The sequence below is a fragment of the Lichenostomus cassidix genome, chromosome 3, assembly GCF_008360975.1.
Source record: "Lichenostomus cassidix isolate B80296 chromosome 3, HeHo_3.0, whole genome shotgun sequence".
Classification (NCBI taxonomy): domain Eukaryota; kingdom Metazoa; phylum Chordata; class Aves; order Passeriformes; family Meliphagidae; genus Lichenostomus; species Lichenostomus cassidix.
The window spans coordinates 101,726,459-101,747,899 of record NC_139483.1 but is presented as its reverse complement, the minus strand read 5'-3'; the positions used below and the strand labels follow the sequence as shown (position 1 = coordinate 101,747,899).

General features: G+C 39.8%; 2 protein-coding genes across 5 annotated transcripts in view; one reads left to right on the top strand and one right to left on the bottom strand.

Annotated features, from left to right (window-relative positions):
• The window catches only part of LOC146440317 (zona pellucida sperm-binding protein 2-like), a 36,039-nt gene extending 25,017 nt beyond the window's left edge, over positions 1-11,022 (top strand). For 2 of the 4 annotated variants that reach the window (XM_085056915.1, XM_085056914.1), the window contains exon 22: positions 24-4,450. In XM_085056915.1, coding sequence (XP_084913041.1) covers positions 24-27 — 4 coding nt within the window. In that variant the 3' untranslated portion in view covers positions 28-4,450. Of the gene's footprint in view, positions 1-23; positions 4,452-10,874 lie in introns of those variants that run through there. The other 2 variants (XR_014851116.1, XM_085056916.1) reach the window with 2 other exon arrangements.
• On the bottom strand, positions 7,979-8,935 carry MSGN1 (mesogenin 1). Its single transcript, XM_085057429.1, has one exon. It carries the CDS (start codon positions 8,809-8,811, stop codon positions 8,296-8,298), a length of 516 nt encoding a protein of 171 aa, XP_084913555.1. The 5' UTR covers positions 8,812-8,935; the 3' UTR covers positions 7,979-8,295.
• Positions 11,023-21,441: the final 10,419 nt, after the last annotated feature.

Genomic DNA, 21,441 nt, shown 5'->3' with positions numbered 1-21,441 from the left:
GTGTATCTCTCTTCTCCCTGCAGGTGAATGCACTGACTTATGACAGACTAAAGAAGAATACTTAGTGTTATGAAGTTGCAGTTAGGTGGCCTAAGCAAGCACAGTCTGCTGCCCAGATTCACAAGTAAAATTGTTTCTGCAGTATCTACTGGGAGAATAGATTGTCAGTGTCTATGGACAAAGGGTCAGTTAACCAGTATTGGATGTAACTTTGTTAGTGTGTTCTCTGTTTATCTACAGCATTAGACTCTTACTCTTTTGTGTGTTCATCCGACCTTTCCAGTTGGAAGCATCTGTTTTGCGGTAAGGGAAGGAAGGTGGCAACAGGTGTGAAGTTAATTGTAAATCACTTTGAGGTTTTTTAAGCTTCAATATGAACAAAGGACTACAGGGAGCTTAATGTCAGTAAAAGACAGTGGGGCTTTTTTGAAGAAAGATAGAGATGAACATCCTTGATCCTGTAGTGGCTGTTGACAGGAAAGCTGTAAACTGTGATTCTTGCAGGAGTGTTGTGGCTCTGCAATGTCAAGTTGCCTTCCCTAGGTGAGTGAAAAAACTCATATGTAGCATCAGTGATTGCTTAGCTGAGTATGGAAATAATCAGCCTAAATGGAAATAATCTTTAATAAAGACTTGTAACAGTACATGCACTCTATCTGCAAAGTGTTAAGGATTTGTCCTTACTAGAGAATTTGATACTTAGGAGCTCCTGCCATATTTTCCTGGGGTTGGTTGGTTTTCTGTGGGTGAAAAATTTTGTGGCTTTTTCTTTGCACCTGAACAGTGGTGTGAAAAGAGTTTGGATTCAATATTGTATTTTCCTTTCTAAGGAAAACTGCTGCTTAGCATGAATCATGATCCCTTAGTGGTAAATACACAATAACAAGTGTCTGCTTTTTAACTTTAGATTAAAGAGAATTATACTACAGGAAATTTCTGTGCAGGCTAACTTGAGCAAGAAAGTATTTTGTAAATCTATTTGCACTATGTAAGACGTCATGGAGTTGAAAAGATTGTGTCTCTGTTGCTGCCTGTACAGAGATCCCACTAAACAGCTTGTGCTGTAATTGCAGCTCATGTTTGTGAGTTTTGTTTGTCTTCCAGCTGCCTGCTAAGCATATCTATAAGAGATTTCTTATTGTCTAAGCATATCTAAAAGAGATTTCTTTCTGGAAAAATCTGTGTGGGCTGCATGACAAGGAACATATCATCAAGACTATTTTCCAACAGACAAGGCTATTGTGACCAAGGATTCGTTTCGCTACTCCTGTTGTAAGTGAAGACTAAAGCCATGGGGCTGAGATATTTAGGAATATCAACATGGGAATAGCAGGAAAATGCAGAACACATAAGCCAGACATCAGACTTGACAAGTCAGTGACTTGGTGCCCAGTGCTTTTCCCTGTGTTAACCCACTGGTCTGAGGACTGGGAAATGTTCAGTCTGCAGGCAAAAACCCATTGAGAAATCAAGGGAGATACCTCTGTGCTGCCAGGGTTTTGCACCTACAGAACACAATCATGGGTGCTTTAAGTGGTGTGGTGGCTTCCCTGGGTCTGACATTGTGCTGACAGTCTCCTCAAGGCATGAGACTGTTAAGCAGAGTTTTCTCCAGCTGAAAGAGTCCTGGCAATCTTCATCTGCCATGGCAATGCTCTACCAGCACAGCACAGACTGCCTTGAGCAGCCTGAGCCACCTTCTTCTCTCTTACACTTGTATGGGGGAAAAGTGTAACAATTAGACACTGCTGTGAGAGCCAAGCCTGCAGCTGGGCAGCCTATTTTAGTACTGTTAACTCTGTCTTGATTGTGGCTTCCTGAGTTTTTTGAGGTTTTTTCTTCAAACCAAAGCTCAAGGACATCATCAGGAATAAAAATCTGTATTTACAGTCTTGTCTAAGATACCTTCATTTGTTTTCATACATTTAGTCAATACCTTGATATTCTTTATCTGTTGCTGGGCTTTTAAGAGTTGTAAAAAAGCAAGGTGATGCCCAGATACACTGTGGCTCTACTCTTTAGCTCTTTTAAAAGCTTTGTTTAGTACTGTTTTGAAGGATGAGATATATAAAGAATCATCTTATCTATTAATATTTTTGATATGTGGGAAAATTCGAGGACATTTCCCTCCATGGCTGGACTGGGATTTATATAAAGCTTCTTGTCAGATGTTCCACCATCTTGTGAGGTACATAAAATCCATTTGAATATCAGTAAAATCTTTTAAAGACATGACAGTAGTACTCTCTCTGCTTCAGAGGTGTCTGTTTATACTAAAATTCAGGAACTGCCTTTCTGGTTATATATATATAAAAAAGAAAAAAAAATCTTCAAGTGTTTTATCAACACTTCTTTGCCTTTTAAGTGGATATTTTATGACCACATGCTTTCCCTCTGGTATTTGTGATGTTATTTTTATATCCCTGTTAACACAAGTTGAAAGCAGATCCATCTTCTTTGTTTATGCTTAACATCTTCTGCAATTTCAACAGGTGAATGACAAAAGTGCAAGGGAAAAGAGAAGTCTGGTGTGATTTGTTTTTATAGGAAAATAGGAACAATAATAGAAATTTACTGCAGATAGTTATTTCCATTTCAAATAAATGTTGATAAGTCACTGTTAATAAGTGACCTTGTTATATCTGGTCACTGATAAAAAGGTAGAAGTCTCATTTTTACTATAGTCTATATTCAATGATAGCTAGTATTTTAAAACTACTGATTTGGTGGCTTAAAGCAGCAACAACTTAATACTGAAAAATTAAGAAAACTGACATTTACTTTTTTTTCCCAATTAATTTTCTCTTTTTGGCATATTCCTTTGCTTTTTGGTTTAAATGCCAATGTCTTCAGTAAATGCTATGCACCTATATCCAGAGGAAAACATGTTCTGACAATGCTCTAATGATTTGGAAAGCTTAAGGAAGTTCAAGTCTTGGCTTCTGCCACAAGTCTATTTGAGTGTTTTGAAAGCCACTTCTGTATCATTTCTGCTTTTTATTTGTGCCTGTGAGTCCAAAAATACTAAACCACAGTGTTAGCTAGAATGCTAGAAGGACATGTGCTTGGAAAGAAATGCATTAAAGCATAGATAAAGGTGAGTCTTTCTCCTTACCTTGACATCAAGTACTGTAAGAGAGCAAGCCTGGGCTGATTTTTGGTGTGCAAAGAAGCAAAAAGTCAGGGGCCTGATGAGGAAAGGGCATTCAGAAGAACCCAGCTTCCATAGCTCATTAGAAACAGACTGCTTTATTGGGATCTGTGAATTCTCTTTGTTTTCTTTCCTCTTAAAGGCAATAATAGTATTTGTGGTTGCATGGCAGATAAATTGGGGAGCAAAAGTCAGTCAGATACTGGCTCTTTAGAAGCTGGGGTGTATTTATATTCTTGTGGAGTACTTTTTTAGCTACTGCCAGGAAGGATAGCTCCTGGTTTCCCCAGTCAAAGGGGATATGGCAGCTCTCCCAAGGAGCTGGCTGAAGCCCATTTGCAGGAGGTTTTCTTTGTCCCAAGCACACCTATGTGCAGCCCAAATGTGTCACCATAAAACCTCTTGGCACCTACATGGTGCTCCTCAGCATAGAATTTCAAAGCTCCATGTGTGTGCGGGAGGCCCCAGGCTCCCCTCTCTTTGGGGGGGGTGGGGGTGAGCTCTGGGATTTACAGAGCTGGGGCCTGCCTGGGGACCTTCATCCATGTGTGATCCTTTCACCACTGGGGAATATTCTCTCCAAGGTGCTTATTCTTACCCCAAGGAGGGGATTTGGCCTCCTTGCCATCCTCAGGGTGTTTGTGTAGGTATTGCTGCTGCTGGCAGACAGCACACTGCTGCATCCTTTGTACACAGTAGGCAGAGAAGCTCTGTTCCTGGATTCAGGTGGAAAACCTTCCCTGCTGTGTGAGGAGTGCAAGCCTCCTGAATCCTGGGCTAATACTCTCCCTGCAAGGCCTCCTCCTTTGAATTGCTGTGCCTCCTGTTAAACAGAGCAGTATCATAACCTTCCAGCTGCCCCAGAACAGCCTCAGTCCCTGAGGTAGAAAAAGAAACCCAGTGTCTATTCTGATATGATTGGAACCAGCAATTGCTCCCTCCAGCAGCACCAACTGCTTGGCTCATGGCACCAAAGGAGCTAACTGGTATAAAAGCCATTACATGCCTGCTCTGCCCTGTGTTTTTCTTCCCCAATAAAAGGATCAGGGTGGATGTGGGGTTGAAATCTCTCTTCTCCGTGGCTTCTGAAAATTTCAGCACCCTGTCTCTGTGGTTACATCTGGTTGCCCCTCAGCAATTCACCCAGAGAGGAGGCAAGGGCACAACTCTTGGCATGAAGAACAGCTCAGGAAACAACTGGTGGGGACCAGTCATCTCACCTGATTTGGTGCAACTTGCTCATTTCTCTTACCCTTGTGCCCCCTTGCTTCTGGGCTATTTTCTTTCTGGCTCAGTGAAAAGTACATATTTTAAGTCTGGAAATACTTGTTTAAAACGAAAAAAATTTACTTAAGTACAGCAACTGATGGCAATCACTTCATCAGTAAATTGAGAGTGAAGGAGTGGTAGTTCAACTGAATTGCCAGGCTTCTGTTATCTCAAGGCTTTTCCTGAGGTTCTAAAATCCATTTCAATTAATTTCTGTAGAAGATCTTATAAGATGTTATACTTTATCCCTTTCCTTTTTAGCATTTGAGGACTGTTCTTCTGCCCTTTCATTTTTGCGGCATAAGTATTACTTATGAGAGTGTGATTTCATGTACCTGAGAAGACTGAATGCAGTAGAAAACTACATTTTAGTGGTGATGGTTTCTTCTTTAGGATCCATATCCTGCTCTCCAAGTTAGTAAGGAATTTCAGTGGTGTGCTGGTCTGCAAAAGGGTGAGCTCTTGGGGACAGAAGAGTTAATTTAATTGTATAGGACTAACCCCAGTTCCCTCTCCTGCATCTTTCTAGGATGGTGAACAACTCTATCCCTTAGACAGGGTATAATTTATTTTTTCAGCTACAGCCTTTCAGCTGCTTTAGCTTCATTTCCATGTATATTTTTAACATTGTGTTGAGAGAAGGTGCTTTTATGCGAGAGATGTTCTCTGCTTCTGTGACTTGCAGAACTTCTTCAGACTGAGGTTCAAATTTTTACTTCTCTTGTACAAATTATTGTGGTGTTGCTGTTAGAATTCAATACAGCTTTATGGACTTTACAGTTCTGAAAGTCAGATCTCATAACCATAAGTGAGGAACTTGATCTCTTTCATGTCACTTGAATATCCTAAACACATTTTTATCCTAAAGGAAAAAGAAGAGGAACTGTATTCAATTTTATTGAGAACAATAAAATCCACCATTTAATAGCAGCAGACTTGTACCATCTTGTACTGTGAATACAATAATTCAAATTATTTTCTCTGGATGAGTGAAAGATGTATGCCAAGGGGAAGAATTACAAAAGGTGGGGCTTATAGAGGTGTTTTATACTATGCAGAGCAAGAATTCATTTCTTTCTGGGAGGGGAGGAACAAACCTGACACATCCTGGGAAACCTCAGTCACAGGCAGGTACTAAACCTACTTCTGTCTCCTACTCTTGCACCTACATTGCTCCCATCCCCCACACAGGTGAAAGGAGAGATCCCCTAAAAGGGGATCAAACAAATTAAATGGTGCCTGAGTACAACCTATTCTAATAAACTATGTGCAGTGTGGATGTGGGCTTTGGCCCTGTTGTGGCACAGGCACTGATTTAGTGCAGCTCTTTCCCCCAGATCAGCTTAAACACAGTCCTGTCCTCCTGGAGCCTGGGGCAGTGGCCCCTGGAACGCTAGGGCTAGGGAGTAGACACAGCCAAGGTCTGGGTCACTGAGACACAGACAGTACAATATTCTGAGACTCACAGCCTTGCCTTGGTGGTTACCTAGAGCTGTTTCTCCACCTTGGGCTTGCAAGGAGACAGGAACTCCCTGGGCACCTAGAAAGTTACAGCCAAGCAAGTTCAGGGCTATCACCTCCTCCTTTCCCTGGAGTGGTAGGAAATGCTGACTGAGCCACTTCTCAAAGGTACAGGATACCTCCTCTTGGGACACTTTCTCCATATAGCACCTCTGAGCTTTGTGAGCAGCAGCTTTCTGTGGCTGTTAGTTATCAGTCTTTCTTTGCAGATGGGTAAACTGAGGCAGCAATGCTGGATAAGCAGCCAAGGTCATAAATAAAATAGCAATGAAAGCAGATCCTTCGAACTCCTTTATCTCTCTTTTAACCATGACCCTTATCAGCTTCTGTGGCTGGAGAGCACAGTCTCTAACAGTAATTTCAAGCGTGGAACATTAAAGGGACAAGGGTAAAAGTCTTCCCATTAATTGACTTATGGGTCTTTTAGGGAGAATGTGGGATGAGGCTTTCAGGTATGATTCTGTGCAAGGTCACATGGGTATTGTGCAGTTTCAATCCTTTGCAAAATAGATCCAGACTGACCTTCCCTATGTGGACAATCTGCACAAATCTGGTTCAGCTGCACAGGCTTATACTGAGGGATGCTCTGCTGACTTTAGTGTTGCCACCTTATTCTCTAATTTGACAATTTTATAGGGCTTTAAATAATTATTCTGCTTTTATTCTTTCTGAAACACTAAAGCTCTGACAAATCTAACATGGAGTAACTACAAACAGAAGCATATAGGATATGCTTAAATGTGGTTATTATATCTGAGTGACAGCGCTAACTGCATAAATTTGAGGGTAGTTGCTTTTTTGGGATGGTGCTGGATTTCATTCTGATTGCCCCAATATGCTCATACCATGTGAAAAGAGCACAGACTCAGCTTAGGCTGATCCTTGGAAGGAAAAATGTATAAATATGATTGCATTTTTTCCAAACAAACAGAGGGAAAAAAAAAAAAAAAAGAAGGATTCAATAAAGTTTTAGCTTTGTGATGCTCTGCTACAGGATCTAGCCACAGATCTAAACCATCTGCCCCTCATAGACATGCAGATCTGTGGGGAGACAAATCTGTTACCTCCAGCTGCTGTGCTCTCAACACTTTACATCCTCCAGAGTAGAAAAAGTTAATATGACTTAATTAGCTCCCCACAACTGGGATTTTCTCCTCTTTGACTTGCTTCATAGGCCAAGCCTTATAAGCCAGTTAGGCAATGAGATTTAGAAAGCAGCACATAATTTTGGTGGTTAGGTAACATCAGTGTGATGCCCAGCAGCTGAAAGTCAAAGTAATTAAAGATTAAAACTACATTCTCATTTGTTTGTTTTGCTGGTTTTTTTTTTTTTGTTTTTTTTTTAAAGCTTTTGTGTGTATATGTCACAGGACTATGACTGGCTGTAGGAAACAGCTGCTCTCATGGCTTTTAATAAAAAGACATGATTAACACAGCCCTCCTAGGTTTCACTATACCTTGAGAATAAAACTTTACAACTTTGTAAAACCTGAATCAATTTATTTCATGCCAAAGAGTAGGATGATATCTCAACCTAATCTTATTTGTTCAAGAAATTTGATGTAAAAATGTCTTCCATCATTTATCAGCATTGAGGAAGGGGGATTTTACACATTAAATACAGAAAAATTATATGCTTCTGTATATATTAATAAAGAAGAGAGGACTTAACAACAATTTAACTATACAAAATGTCAATTTGCTTATATTTAATTTTCAATATTTAGCAGTCATTGCTAGAGTTTACTTATCTATCAATCAGATTTATAATACAGGATATCACACTGACATTTATTTGTTTACACACGAAGATATTCTCACTATTACTTAGTTTCTTGATTTTTCGGTACAGTGGAAACATGGATAAATAAGCAATACTTGAACTAAATACATGTTCTTCCTCATCCTATTATTAAAGTGCCTACAAATCAATACACTTAGTATTCTTATAAAGTTGTTTTCATTTTTTATAATTCAGTTTAATACCTATGGATTTACTATTGTTTTTATAAAACAAGCTCAGAACAGTGATATGTAAATCCTAGGAAGATCAGTTGGCTTTTTCTTTTTTTTACTTTTGCATCAGGCTAGGTTTAATATTACTCAACAGCTTTACAAAAAAAAAAAAAGTAAAATAAAAAAAGGCAAATAGCAAGACTTCTGTCTCAGCAACCCGCAGCTCAGGTTTTCAGGCAATCCTACATCACCTTCCAGCACTGTGTCCCAGGTGCAGCAGTGGCTCCCCTTGTCCTCCTCTCACTCCATGCCCCACTGCACTCTGACGAGGAAGAAATTTTGATGTTTTTTGTTTGTAAAGGCCCCAGGTGTGCCAGGGCAGGTGATCCCAGTGGGCTCTACACCCGCTTGACGCTGTTGAGGAGCTCGGTGAGCTCGCTGATGTACTTGATGGTGTACTTCAGGGTCTGTATTTTGGTGAGGGGCTGGCCCCGCTGGCTGTAGATGGGGGGCAGGTAGTTGCGCAGCGTGTGGAGCGCGTCGGCCAAGGTCCTCATGCGCAGCTTCTCCCTCTCGCTGGCCTTCCTCCTGCGCTGGGCAGACATCCTCACCTTGGTGCCCTTGGGCAGCCGGGCCTGCCCGGGGCTGGGCAGGTAGGCAGGGGGGAAGTCCACCAGGCCATACCCCACCAGGCCGCTGCCGCCACCGCTGTAGGGAGTCTCTGCGGCCGCCGGACAGGGGGACGAGGAGTAGGACTCGAAGGAGGGCGTCGGGGACAAGCTGTGAGGGGGCGAGATGGCGTGCAGCTCGAAAGGCCCGGCGGAGCTTTTCCAGTCCCAGGACGATAAGCAGGCGGAGTGTTCCGAACCCAAAGCATCTTCCATGGTTATCAGCGTCTCGTGCAATTTGTCCATGCTGGAGGAGCGCTGGGGAGAAGCAATGCCCTCTGCCCACCAGCAAAGGCTGGAGCCGCCGGCTGCCGAGACCTTTTTATGATGGAGGGAGGAAAGTGACAGAGTGGGAACACGGGTTTGGTGCGAGGAGTTCAAAGGAGCGCCAGAAGTGCTAAGATAGAAAATGAACTCCTGATGTGCTAGTTTCTTCTCAGTGATAATTATCAACCTTCAGCTAAAAAGCCTTTAAGCTAACAGGCAACAGCAAGAAAGGGAGAAAAAAAGATTATCTTCTTGCAACTAAACCAATTAAGGCTGCGCATCTACATTGAGCGTCGCGCTGGGGGGAAGCGTGGTGAGAGGAAAAAGAAAATTAACCATTTTACAAAACAGTTTACAGATTTAGAATTTATTGGTTGCTAACACAAACCCTAAATTTAAGCCTTCGAGCCCTGATTTCTGGGTAACTGAAGTGAATATGTGATCCATGCTGACTGCTGCTGAGGTAGTCTCTCTTATCTGCATCTAAATTGTGAAAGTCAAAGATGGTTTGTTTGGATTTGTGTGTGTTATGTCTCTGCGGGTTTCTCTTTTCATGAGATTGCAACTGGATCACTTTGGTTTTCAACATGGGAAAGGAGGGAAGAACTGCAATGCACTACCCTGCAGTTTGTAGCTTTATTTGCTATTTTAAAACATCACTGGGAAATCAAAAAGGAAATCTGTAATTGTAAACAAGTTCAAAGTCCCATTAAAAAATAGGAAAATGTATTTAAAAAGAAAGGTTTGTGAAATAAAATATACAGTGTATAAACTTTGGGTCCTGAGAAATGTTTTACATAGAAATTCAATTCAAAGTAATATACAGGTTATATATGTGTACGAGAAGACTGGAAGCTATTTCTGTAAAATTTTCTACCTCTAGGAATCTGTTCTTCTGGTGAAAAAAAAAAAACCTTTTCCAGCCCTGAATTAATGCAACAGTGGTTATATGTTACACAGTTCAAGTGAAAATGTATAACTCATAAATTAATATCATTAATAACAAGCATTTTTCATCTCTAGGCTTCAGTACAGCTTAGAGTGATGATTAATGTTCTCTATTACTCTGGGGAAATGGATAAGTGGAGGCAAGGAGTAACCATCCCCAAACCACACAGCAAAGCATTAGGAGAGCCAGGGAAACTATCCAAAACTCCTGAGCTCTGCAGCTGCTGAGCAGCACGGCTGCCAGCCATGACTTTGTGTTGGCACATAATGGAAGCAAAATGTAACACAGAATGAAAAGATGGGGAGAAAGAGTGTCAACCTGGAGGAAAAATAAAAGTAGATTTATTTTAGAGTTTCCTTCTGTGTAATGATCTCTGTGTACACCATAATCCACTCCAAAGGCAGGGAATGCCTCTGAATGGCACACAGCCAAAGCATGCTGAGGTTTTCTGGAATGTGCCACTTCTTTCTGTGAAATCCTCACTACAACCACAGAGAAAAAAGACCAATCCAGTACTCAGCATAGTCTCTGGGAAGGCTTTTGTGAATTTTCATGAGTTTGTTATCAAAACATTAGGAAGCAGCTTACTGGACATGTATTGATTTTATGCTGAGATGAATAAGAAAGTACCAAAAAGTGAAGGATTATTGCATTTCAGCCTGGGCTGAGATAGTTTAACTATCACGACATCTATCCCACACAGGAGCTCAGGGCACAGCTCCTGCAGACAGGAATGCTTTGTGTTTTATGGTTACTCCATCATATTCTGAGCTCTCCTTTGGTCCTTCTTTCGGGAAAATGAGCTGGAAAAGTCCTAAGAAGCACAGATGTCTGCTAAAAACTAAAATTAAGACAAGAAGAAGGACAGGTATTTTCTGTGACTTCAGCGATCTGAATGGTTTCATTGAGTACCAAGACAGTGGTCACAATGTCACAAGTTAGATACAAGGTCTAATTTTGCATAAATAGGGAACTTGTTCTGTCCCATTATTTTTCCTTTTTCCTCCTCATATTTGTGTTTATAGTGCCTTTTCCATTTAATTGGTCCCCTGCTCTTATTTCATGTCTTTTTTTTTTTTACCTGTTAACAGAGCAATTAAAAGACTACAAATAGAAAAAATCAGGAGGAGAAGGTGTAAGAGGAGGAACTTTTTCAGGGTGTGAAAAGAAAAAGAAGCTTCCAAACATATGTACGTATATATGTGTATATATACATGTCTGCGTGTACATATGTATATGTAATATATAAACATATTAAAAAGACACATATTGAGCACATGTATAAACTGTTCTGCACAGCAGTTTTCATTTTGGAGCTGAATGGAAATTTAATGCAGTCAAATTTAGAAGCAAAAAGTTCAACAAGTCACTTGTTTGCTCACTATAAACAATGTACCTCACCGGTTAATTTATGGGTAAATCATAGAAAGTGTTGCTCAGACACCAAGGGGGGAAAAGACTTTGTGCATGTCCAAGATTTTGTACAGATTTTTGCTGTGGATGACAGATGAACACACTCTTCAGATATTTAATCTCTGTGTTCGTATATATTGGGATTCAGATGAGATTAGGCAGGGAAGAGGAATACAAAAAATAGCAATAACTATATCTTTTCTTACGTCTTTTGAGTAAATATTTAGAGCAATCGAGGAAGGATATGAGAGCTGTTTACATGAAAAATCACTGGATCTTACAAATTTATGCTCTTATAAGCTTATGCTCTGGTAAACTGTTACACAAGCAAGAGAAATTACAGACTTTTCTATATGAATAGATAATATGGAGCTAATGCTTTGCAGTTGTTGTGCATCCTTTTTATCACCATTGTGTTCCCTGACTCTGTTTTAGCTTGGACCCACCTAGTTCTGCCCCAAACACTGTCTGACTGTGGTCCAGGAGAGGCCAGTGAGGGCACAGGGCTCAGCAAAGGGTTTACCCACACAAAATCCAGCGATGCCACTTCAGAGCCAAAGAAGGAGCCGTGGTGGAGATCCAGACAGAGGTTCTGTTTGGAAAACCAGACACCCATTTCTAGCCACAGCCTCAGGTTCCCTAAACGAACTCAAATGAGGTGTGCTGCAGTTTTGGCCGAATTGGGAAGCTGTGTAGCATCTCTCCATGATCCTGGTGTGATCCACAGCCTGTGTAAATCAACAGAGTCTCATGGTATGAACCTGTTCTTGTATTAGTTAGTTCTGGACAAGGCTGCATTTCCACCCACAAGTATGATAATTGTCAGTCAGGAAATTATCTTGCAAAGTACAGACAACTACAATGGGCAAAAATCAATGGGAATGGTAGAACAGTTCTCATTGTTATTTCATAACAATTTAAAAAGTATCATACAGGGGAAGGCAAGGCTACAGGCTGGATACCAGGTTTATTTTTCTATACCCTGTGACAATTGGATGCTCTCATTAAAGTGCTAAGGAAGTCAAGTATTTCAGGTGGCCACTTCCTAGACAGTAAATAAAAAAAAAAATAATAATTTTTTGCAATCTTTTTTTTTATTTTGCCTCCTGTAAATTATAGGAATTTCCTTTTTGTCCATTTGTAATGTCAAAACATTGAAAGGAAGGGAGATATGAGGTTAACACCAATGAAACATGAACTGACAAAAAATGATAAGGCATTTTCTTCTTCACTGGTAATTTGGATTTTCATTTCAATAATCTATTCTTCAGTACAACGCCTAACATCTCAATCTTCATCTCTTTTAAAATGAAATGTTCCCTGCTTATATTTTTGAATACATTACAGGAAAATGGATGCATGGAAGGAGCAAAAATTTTTCCATTTAGAAAAACCAAATCTCCCATGGCATAGAAGATTTTTAGAGCTTCAGGTTTTAATTTAAAACAAGAAGTCCAGATAATATGCCATGATTATATCTGGTAAAAAAATGCATTTTTGTGTGCAGTAATATACAACTGATCTAAATGTTTTTCTATATAGGAATGTATTTCCACTAGACTGTGATTTTGGTAGAAAAAACAGACAATGAGTAAAAAACTATATTGGCTAGGAAGAATGCAGACTGAAACTGAGTAAACATGGATAAATGTGTTTAAATAACACTAATCCTATCACAGTCAGCCTCCTTTACAATTAGGACAGAAGTCTCGTCTTCTTTTTTACAAGAAGCAGATCATACTAATATCTTTGTAGACCACTTAGTTTCATCTTGCAGTTTGTACTGTGAAAAAAAAAATACATCTCTGGAAAGCTTTTAAAGTCACTTTACCTCCTATTTTACAAGAGTTTTCCCAAGTATTGGCTGCTCATTGTGGTGGTGGCTGTGGCCGTCCTGGACGAGAAGCCAATCGCCACATATAAAATGTGGGGCAAGCAGCTGCAGGTCTCACTAACTTCAGCAGACGCAGCAGGTGTTCGACACCTCAGAAAAATACTGTTGAACACCTCTGTTTACACCCAAGCTGGCAATAAAGGAAGGAAAAGATCCACCACATTTGTTATCCAGAGTCACATTAGCCACCGGACAATGCTTCTCTCCTTTTTAAGGCTTTGCCTCAGTTTGGATAGAAGCATTTTTTTTTAGAATTTTTAGACATTGTAGCTTACTTCCTACTTGTGGAAGGAGGCTCTATTTAGGTCCAACCTCAACTGAAATAAATAAGATTTCTAAATAAGCAAGCTGGGCAACAGGTCCATGCTTTTGGTGGCTTTTTGAGGTCAATATGTCAAAGAATGCAGATGCATAGCCACTCACATTTACCAGACAGAAAGAAGGCAGTAAGAGAACAAGGACCAATTCTTAGTACAACCCTATGTCAGGGAGCCCAAAACCCCTACTATAATCAATGAAAATAATATGTAAATTGGATGTCTAATTGTTATTACAGCCTTTGGCCATGCAAACCTGTGGCTAGCACAAGAGAAATTGTTGTTATTAATTTGTAGTAAGACCAGAGTTAGTCAAGTTCTAGTACTGTTTAAAAATCCTGCCATAAACGTTTAAAACTTTTAATGTTCTCAAGGGCAGAACTCCAAAATGTCAAGACTAGAGCCTGCTCATGGAGAAAAAACAGTTGAGTGAGTATTTCTGATTTCTGCAGGGCTTTGCAAAGTGAACAAGCATCTCTCTGGCCTGGCAGGATCAGGACTTATCTATTTGCTTTACATCCTCAAATGTGAGTATTTGATCCTCCAAACAGTGTCAGTCTCCATCGACTGACAAGTGACATCAGCTCTGCAATTCATTTAAAACATCTGATCTCCAAGCAACTGGCTTCCCAGATGAAAAGCCCTACGTGTGGAATTTACACCTACCCACCTTTTAAGTAGAGAGTTTATTACCTAGTGGTTTTCAGCTGATATTTAGGAATGTCTTTTTAATACCCCTGTTAACAGAAGTTGAAAGGAGGTTCTACTATGTGGTTGGTCTTTAATGTCCACAGACTACTTCAGCCAGAAGGAAAGGGCAAAGCTGGGGGAGGAAGGGGAACCTAATAAAATTAATTTTACTCAGAAATTAGAAGTAACAGATAATAGCAAAATAATAGAAGCTGTTTCTGCAGGAGAACTTTGTTATCACTTGGTGCAGTTTAATTATATCAGCTTTCACATTTAGTTTTAAAAACTGTTTTCTGCTGTAAGGGAGTGGATATATCTCAGTTTTTCATGGGAAAGGTGGAAGGTTGCCTGTTGCAAATACTTCAAGATCAGCAATGCCTCATTTCCTACGCAAAAGCATACATTCAAATTTTAAAAATTGTGAAGTGCAATATATCTTATTCCCAAGTATTTCTTCTACTGTCCCATGAACAGTGGGATGATTGCTGTTGCCATGTGTAACAGTGGTTTTACAGGGCTTATTAAAAAACTGGGGTAGTGCCTAAGGGTTTGTACTATTGCTTTCCTGCTATTACAATGGGCTTTCATGCATTCATTTTGCAACATGATGAATTTTCCAAAACTAGGTAAATCCTACAAGAAATTCCAATAGCCAGGAAAATTGCATTATAAGCTCAGTTGTGACTGTAGTCGAGCTGCAGGCTGAAGCTGGGTGTTTGTGAAGGGAGCAATTTTTCAATTGCTGTGATTAAATTTCAGCTCGGGCTGCTCCTTTTTGTCCATTGAACCTCCTCATCAGTATCTACTCAATTCTTCCTCCCCCATGTCCTAGCACTGATGTGCAGAATTGCTACGTGCTGCTAATAGAAACCATGTTTCATCTCCCTGCTAAATGAAATTATGCTCTGGGCACAGCCTGTAGTTCAGTTAAATAATTATAAAATTGATCAATAGTCTGAATAAGAGACAACATACAAGTGTTAGATTACAAATTTTATTTAGCACTTACATATTTCACATTCTGAAATAAAATGCTGCATGTCTGAGCACATTTCAGGGCACGTGGTTAGCCCATGGGTGAGGACCATTGATTTCAAACTGCAGTCATAAATTTCCTGGCAGGTTGCTAAATCTTAATTCTAATCACATTCAATCCCACCAAAAAACCCAAGTTTGTCCTTCAGGCTATTGATGAATCTGAATGGGATGTTAATTTGGGTATATTTTTTTGTATTTGCAAAGAATGCTTCCATGAATTTTGCCTACTGGGTTAATCTAATAAAAGTCTCATGAATATATTTGAGTAAAATTGTTCACATTTTTTTATAGCTAATGCTGCATTTGCAGAGGTTTCAAATGGTATTGAAATGTGGGTAGTGGTTGATGTCTTAGAGAGCAGAGCTTTCATCAGAGGGACTGGAGAAAATTATCTTGGAGCAGTGTTGGGGTGTGCAAAGAAAACAAAAGCTGAGAGCTGGGATATCCTGGAACTAGGATAAACCCATGTAGCAGCACAGGCTCAGGGAGACAAGCCAGGAGGCAGCTTCCCAGAAGAGCTGGGAAACCTGGTTGGTTGAAACATTGGAGCAAGTCCGGAGAAGGGTCACCAAGCTGACCAGGGGACCAATGAATGTGGTGGGTGGGCAGAAGGCCAGGCAGCTGGGTCTGCCCAGAGGGCTCAGATGTCACCACTGCCTCCAGCTACCTGATGGGAGGGTGAAAAGGAGAGCAACCAAGCTTTTTGCACACTGGAAGAAAGAGGAAACCAACAGAATTTCTGAATCTTAAAAGTATTTGATGTTTCAGTGGTGCATTATAGGTTTCCTGCTAGTGATAGAGGATGCAGATATTTTTTCTGCCTGATTAGATTTTTGGACAGTTGTGTTTGGGTTATCAGGCCATAGTGCAGAGGTCTGTGTTCTCTACCACTGAAGACCCTGCTCCTTCTCTTTACCTCATGATCAACTCTTATTTTCCACCTCTTCTCAATTTTTCTACCCCTAGCTTTTCCCATCTATCACTAAATATTATTTCTTTTCCTCTTTCCTTCATCATTTAACTTCTCTCTCTCTTTCTCTCTCTTTAAGGTTTTATCTACTCGATTTTCTGTGTCTTACTCTTTTTGGAGCTTCTTGGTACTGACAGTAGAAAATTATGCCATATCTTGACATCTCCTGCTCATGTAAATCATACATCTCTCTTTATCTACTCAGTTGCATGGATAAAGTTAATGTTAGAAGCAGGAAACAATTATCCACTTGAAACAGGCTTTTCAGGCAGTCCTAAGCACAGCTTATCAAACAGTTATATTATAGTATATAGTTACAGATGGGTTGTAAAGTTGCAAAAAGATAATTTACTTTAGGTCACCGCTGTTTAGAAAACTATTATATTATTTATATTTCTATTTTTAAAAACAAAAGAGAGTAAAAAACCTAAACTCCTACCAGGAATACTTATGTATGGGCCAGTAAGTCAAACTTATGAATCTATCAGGTCAAAGAGAGGGTAAAATGTAGAACTAGAGGGTAAAAAAGGATTACCAATCAAACCCTTAGCCTGCCTTCATTCTGAGAGCACGTTGAACTGTGTGCTGCTGTCCCCATCACTCTGAAGAGACAGAGACATCTGGTTTGCACCCTGCCTGAGTTCCTGCTTAGATAATGGTAATTGGGATGTGTAAAAGCGATGCATGCATGAATAAGCAGGTAGATCTCACAACAGCAGGTATGCAAATCCAGGAGGCAGCTGGTCCTGGCTACAAATCCACTCTCTTAAGGTCCAGTTTGCTGCAAGCCAGGAAAAACCATAAAGCACTGTCTGAAGAGGCAGCACAATCTGGTCACAATCAGGACGGGAAATCAGGTCACCAGTGTCTCGTTCTCAGCCCTGCCACTGACCTGGTGCCCACAAAGAAACCCTGTCTTCTGTTCTGGCTCCCCCAAATCTATCCCTTCCTTGGATGCAGGGGAGGGATCCCCCTCTGTCAGGGGAGGGATTACTTCTCTGCAGAGATCTCCATAGTGCCAACCACAGCAGTCAAAAGATTTTATAAAAGGGAGACGGAAATAAAAAGCAATTAAATTAATTAAATCTCAGTTCTCTGGTTGATACTGCTTTAAGCTAGTTGAGATTCCAGAGAAGAGATTTTCTACAATTAATATTGGCAAAGGGGTTGTAGTAAAAATAAAAGCAAACAGAACAGAAAAAAAGAAAAAAAAAAAAAAAAAAAAAGTTGATTTCCCTGACATTGACCTGCCCTGTCAGGCTGGGATGTGCATTCATCAGTCTCTCGCTCTTATCTGGTATCTGACATTCTCTGATGAGTTGAAAGCAAAGTAACACAGATGGATGGTGTTCTCTTTTGAAGAACAAAATGTACAGGAAACTGAATTTTCAAGTACATTCAACAAGAAGTTAACTCTTAGATTGAAGGAGCATCTTTTAAAGGAGAGGGAGGAAAAAACCCCAGGGATGCCAAAGGCCTATTGGGGTTTCCCTGTTGATGTGCATCCAAAGTAAACTAACATTTACACAGTCCTTGCTACTTCCAGTGTACTCCAGACAATGGCTAATCAATACTCATTACAGAGCTTTAAAAAGGCCGAGTATTCTGGGGTGGTGAGCAGCATCCTCCCAAATAAAACCTAGAGCCTGGGGCTATTTGGCCAGACACCTCTGCCCTTGGAGGTTTCCTGAGATCAGACTGGCTGTCCTCCTACAGGGTATTTACCAAGCCTTATATTCTTTCAGAGGAAAAGCTCAATTTGTAGAAATATCATTTGATAATGGCACAGGAAGGAATTTAATCCAGGGAATTTTTAGTGAACTCAGACTACTTTAGGAATCAAATCTGAGATGAGAATGAAATGAGGCACTGGCTCACACACCTGGAATTCATTATTATGATGCAGCAGAGGAATCAGCTTCTCATGTTAAATTTTAAAGAATCATGAGAGATACAGTAGTCCTGTTTCAAATACTCAGCTATGTTCCTACTGAATTCTTGGACTCCCTACTTATTTTGGGGTCAGATAGTAAATATTAAGAACATTTTTTATATATCCTAGGGTTGTTGTGTGTCTAATTATCTGCACACATGCTCACGGTGCTAGTGAAACCCTGATTTTTTTTTTCAAGGCTTCCTCTTCCAGCCCAAAGATAGCTCTCTTGCCAAGAGAGTTAATTTTTTGGGTTTTTTTAGCAAAGCAAAAATTTAAACAATATTTAATAAGTGGCTCCATGGCTGCCAGAGTGTTTTCTCGAGTTCACTTGGTGTCGAAATTCTTCATGTGTCCGGCAGCAAGAAGTTCCTTTCAATAATGAATTCAAACCTCTAGAAGAAGCCAACCTTTATAGCTATTGAGCCATCAGACTGTATTCTTTAAAATTTTCCATGAGGGCTTTCTCTAATTTAGAATAATCTCTAATAAAAGAAGTTTCAATGTATTTTATTTCTAGTGTGATATAAAGGCCACTCAAATTCAGCAATAAAATATTTCCTGGACATAAATAGTTTAATTTTTTTTTTAGTATACATCTTCAGGGTGACTCTCAGAGCTGCTTTTGCTCCTAGATGGTCCACCTGGTAAAATGTGCATGTAGGTGTCTGACCAGGGGCACAAGCACTGAGAGGAAAAGATCAAAGGACTATAAATGTGTCAAACTTTCAAATGCAAATCACCTGCCATAACGCTGCTGAGAACAAATCCTTCATTATCACCATTCTGTGAAAGGCTTAAATTAGCCTGAATTAGCTGAAAAGAACAAGGAAAAGAAAGCCATCTATCTTCCTGTGAGTTTTATTACCTTTAGATTTATTTGGCTAATAGTTTGATAGCCCACTAATCTGAATATCTGCATAACAGATTCTTCAAATGATCCATAAATAAAATATGTGATCACATAATGTTGCTATTAAAGTTAAAGTGAGATCTGTGACAATAGATTAATAAAAGAGCACTTACAATAAGCCACTCCTTTTCATTGCCAAACTATGAGCTACTATGATTGATGTAATAGCAATTATCAACTGGCTTCTTAGCTTTATTCACATTTAGGGGAATTTTTTAATGTGCACTTCCTAAATTGTGTGTTCTCCAGATAGATGCTCTACCCATCTTTACTTTTGGCTGTCATTCTGCAAACATAATTACTTTCCTAAGAGCTGCTATGTCTTGGGTTTGGTTTTTTTGTGGATCGTTTCAGTGATGTAATAGAATATTTGAACAATCTAATTGACTAGAAGAGCAAGAGTTATAAACTCCCACAATCACACTATACTTTATTTATAAGGGGAAATCCTGGGACTGTATTTTGTTAATTGATCAACTGCAGAGAGGTTTTGTTAAGTGAACTCTGTTTGGAACTTGAAAGAGGATAAGCTGCTGTCAGAAAGCTCTTGGTTGGGTTGGACAAGGCAATGTCTGAGAGGAGCTGGCTGGGGACCTTGAGCTCCACAAGTTTCTTCAGATGTCCTCAGGTGAGTCTGGTGAAACCCCAGAATATCTGTGCTGCTAACTTCTATCTGCACCAGGGACATGTTGTACCTCACTGGATCTTCTGTTGCTCAGATTTTTATAAATTCCCCCTCTGAAACATCCATCCCACCAGAGTCACTTAAATTGGGTTACATTCTGAGTTATATGACCAGCTAATCACACCACTCAGGTCTTCTCCCCAGGGGCAAGAAACAAGGTTGTAAGCTTTCCATCCAAGAGAGCTAACAAGGTCACATCAATACCTACACGGATGAGGACCCTACAGCTTTGAAATCTCCTTTTCACTGTCATGCCAAAGCAGCTCCAAATCTTTGGCTTCTGTGGTGAGAGTTGCCTGGCCATTGGAAGATGCCAATGGGTGCTGATAGCAATTTTTTCTGAATCTGTAACTTATGGCTTCCCAGCACAAAATGTTTGGTTTTATAACAGAAAAGAAAAAAATCCCACACTTAAATTACTGGTATCTTATAAGGTAAATGTATTATAACAAAGAAGTTTTTGCAAGATACACATCATTATTATTGGAAGGAATATAATCTTGATGGATTTGTTCAGTTCTCTGTAAAAATTCAAATATTTTCAATGCCAGAGTCATATGCCCATTTTACACAGTTATATTCTGCAGTTTATCAGTGTGGGGAGAGGAATGCTCTCTTTGTAAGACCTCAATGGTGAGCTGTAGATAACAGAACAAGGAAAGAATTAGTGGCCTTTCAAAATTTTTTTATTAACTATCCTAGGTTGTCATACAGAAATCAATAGACTATTATGGGATTGTTTTCAGCCCACTTTCCTAACCACTAATAGCAGAGATTACAATGTGGATGGTGCTGGAATATAAGGTCTGTTGGGTAAATACAAACTTGGCCTTTGAAGCTGAAAAAACCCACAGCCAGTCCTGAAGAGAAAATGCCATTGTTCATCCTGCTTGCTTTCATTATTACATCCCAGAACCTCTTATCTACGTGATTATTGCAGTGTCTTCTTCTGTTATTGCTAAAAAGAATATTCTTAAAACAGAACAGCAGAATAACATATTCTATGAGTTTTTACCATTACCATATAAAAACCACAACTGGGGGAAAAATAAAAATATGCCATCAACTGAAAACAGTATTCCTTTAGAAATCATAAACAAAAATCATGAGGCCATAACTTTTCTCAAATATCTTTCTTGAAAATTCTAAGCAATCTGCAAGCACTAAGGTATGGGATTTTTAGAAAGGGAAACAAAGCGACATCCTCTTTGATGATGGCATTTCACTAGACACCAGAACAAAGGCGTATTTGTGCTTGGAGATGTGTGAGCACAAACCTATCACCTTCCCTTGGACTTGACAGGAAGAACACCTACAAATCCTACTCATTTAATGATAAATAATAAATACACAGAGAATGCAAATCACTACCTGAAACTATGCTGTAAAAGCTCCTATTTTTCAGGTAAAAAGGTAACACAAAAGCAGTAGATCTTGGGCTGTGCATGCCTCACTAAAAATTATGGTAGGAGCCATGCATAGGGAGGACAACAGTTTTTGCAGCAGATAAAACTTGGACTGTTTCTAGGGTTGGGCCTATCTTCTTTGTTGTTATGTGCTGTCACTGCCAGGGCAACACTGGGATGTTGGGATGGAGGAAGACGACAGCATAAAAAGGTTCCTCTACTTTGTCAATGAATTTATCCAAAAAAAGACCACACTCACAGTTCCTTCCACCATGTCCCAAAGAACAACCACAGCTTGCCAAAGATCCAATCTTTGTCAAAGATATTTGGTGAGACAATTAACTGGGCTTCAAGCTTAGCTGTGGAGGTGCTCTAGCAGAGCGAACTGCATTTTAAAATAA

Bases quoted from the DNA above. Each gene is read 5' to 3' on its own strand.
- MSGN1 (XM_085057429.1), bottom strand. From the start codon at position 8,811: ATGGACAAATTGCACGAGACGCTGATAACCATGGAAGATGCTTTGGGT.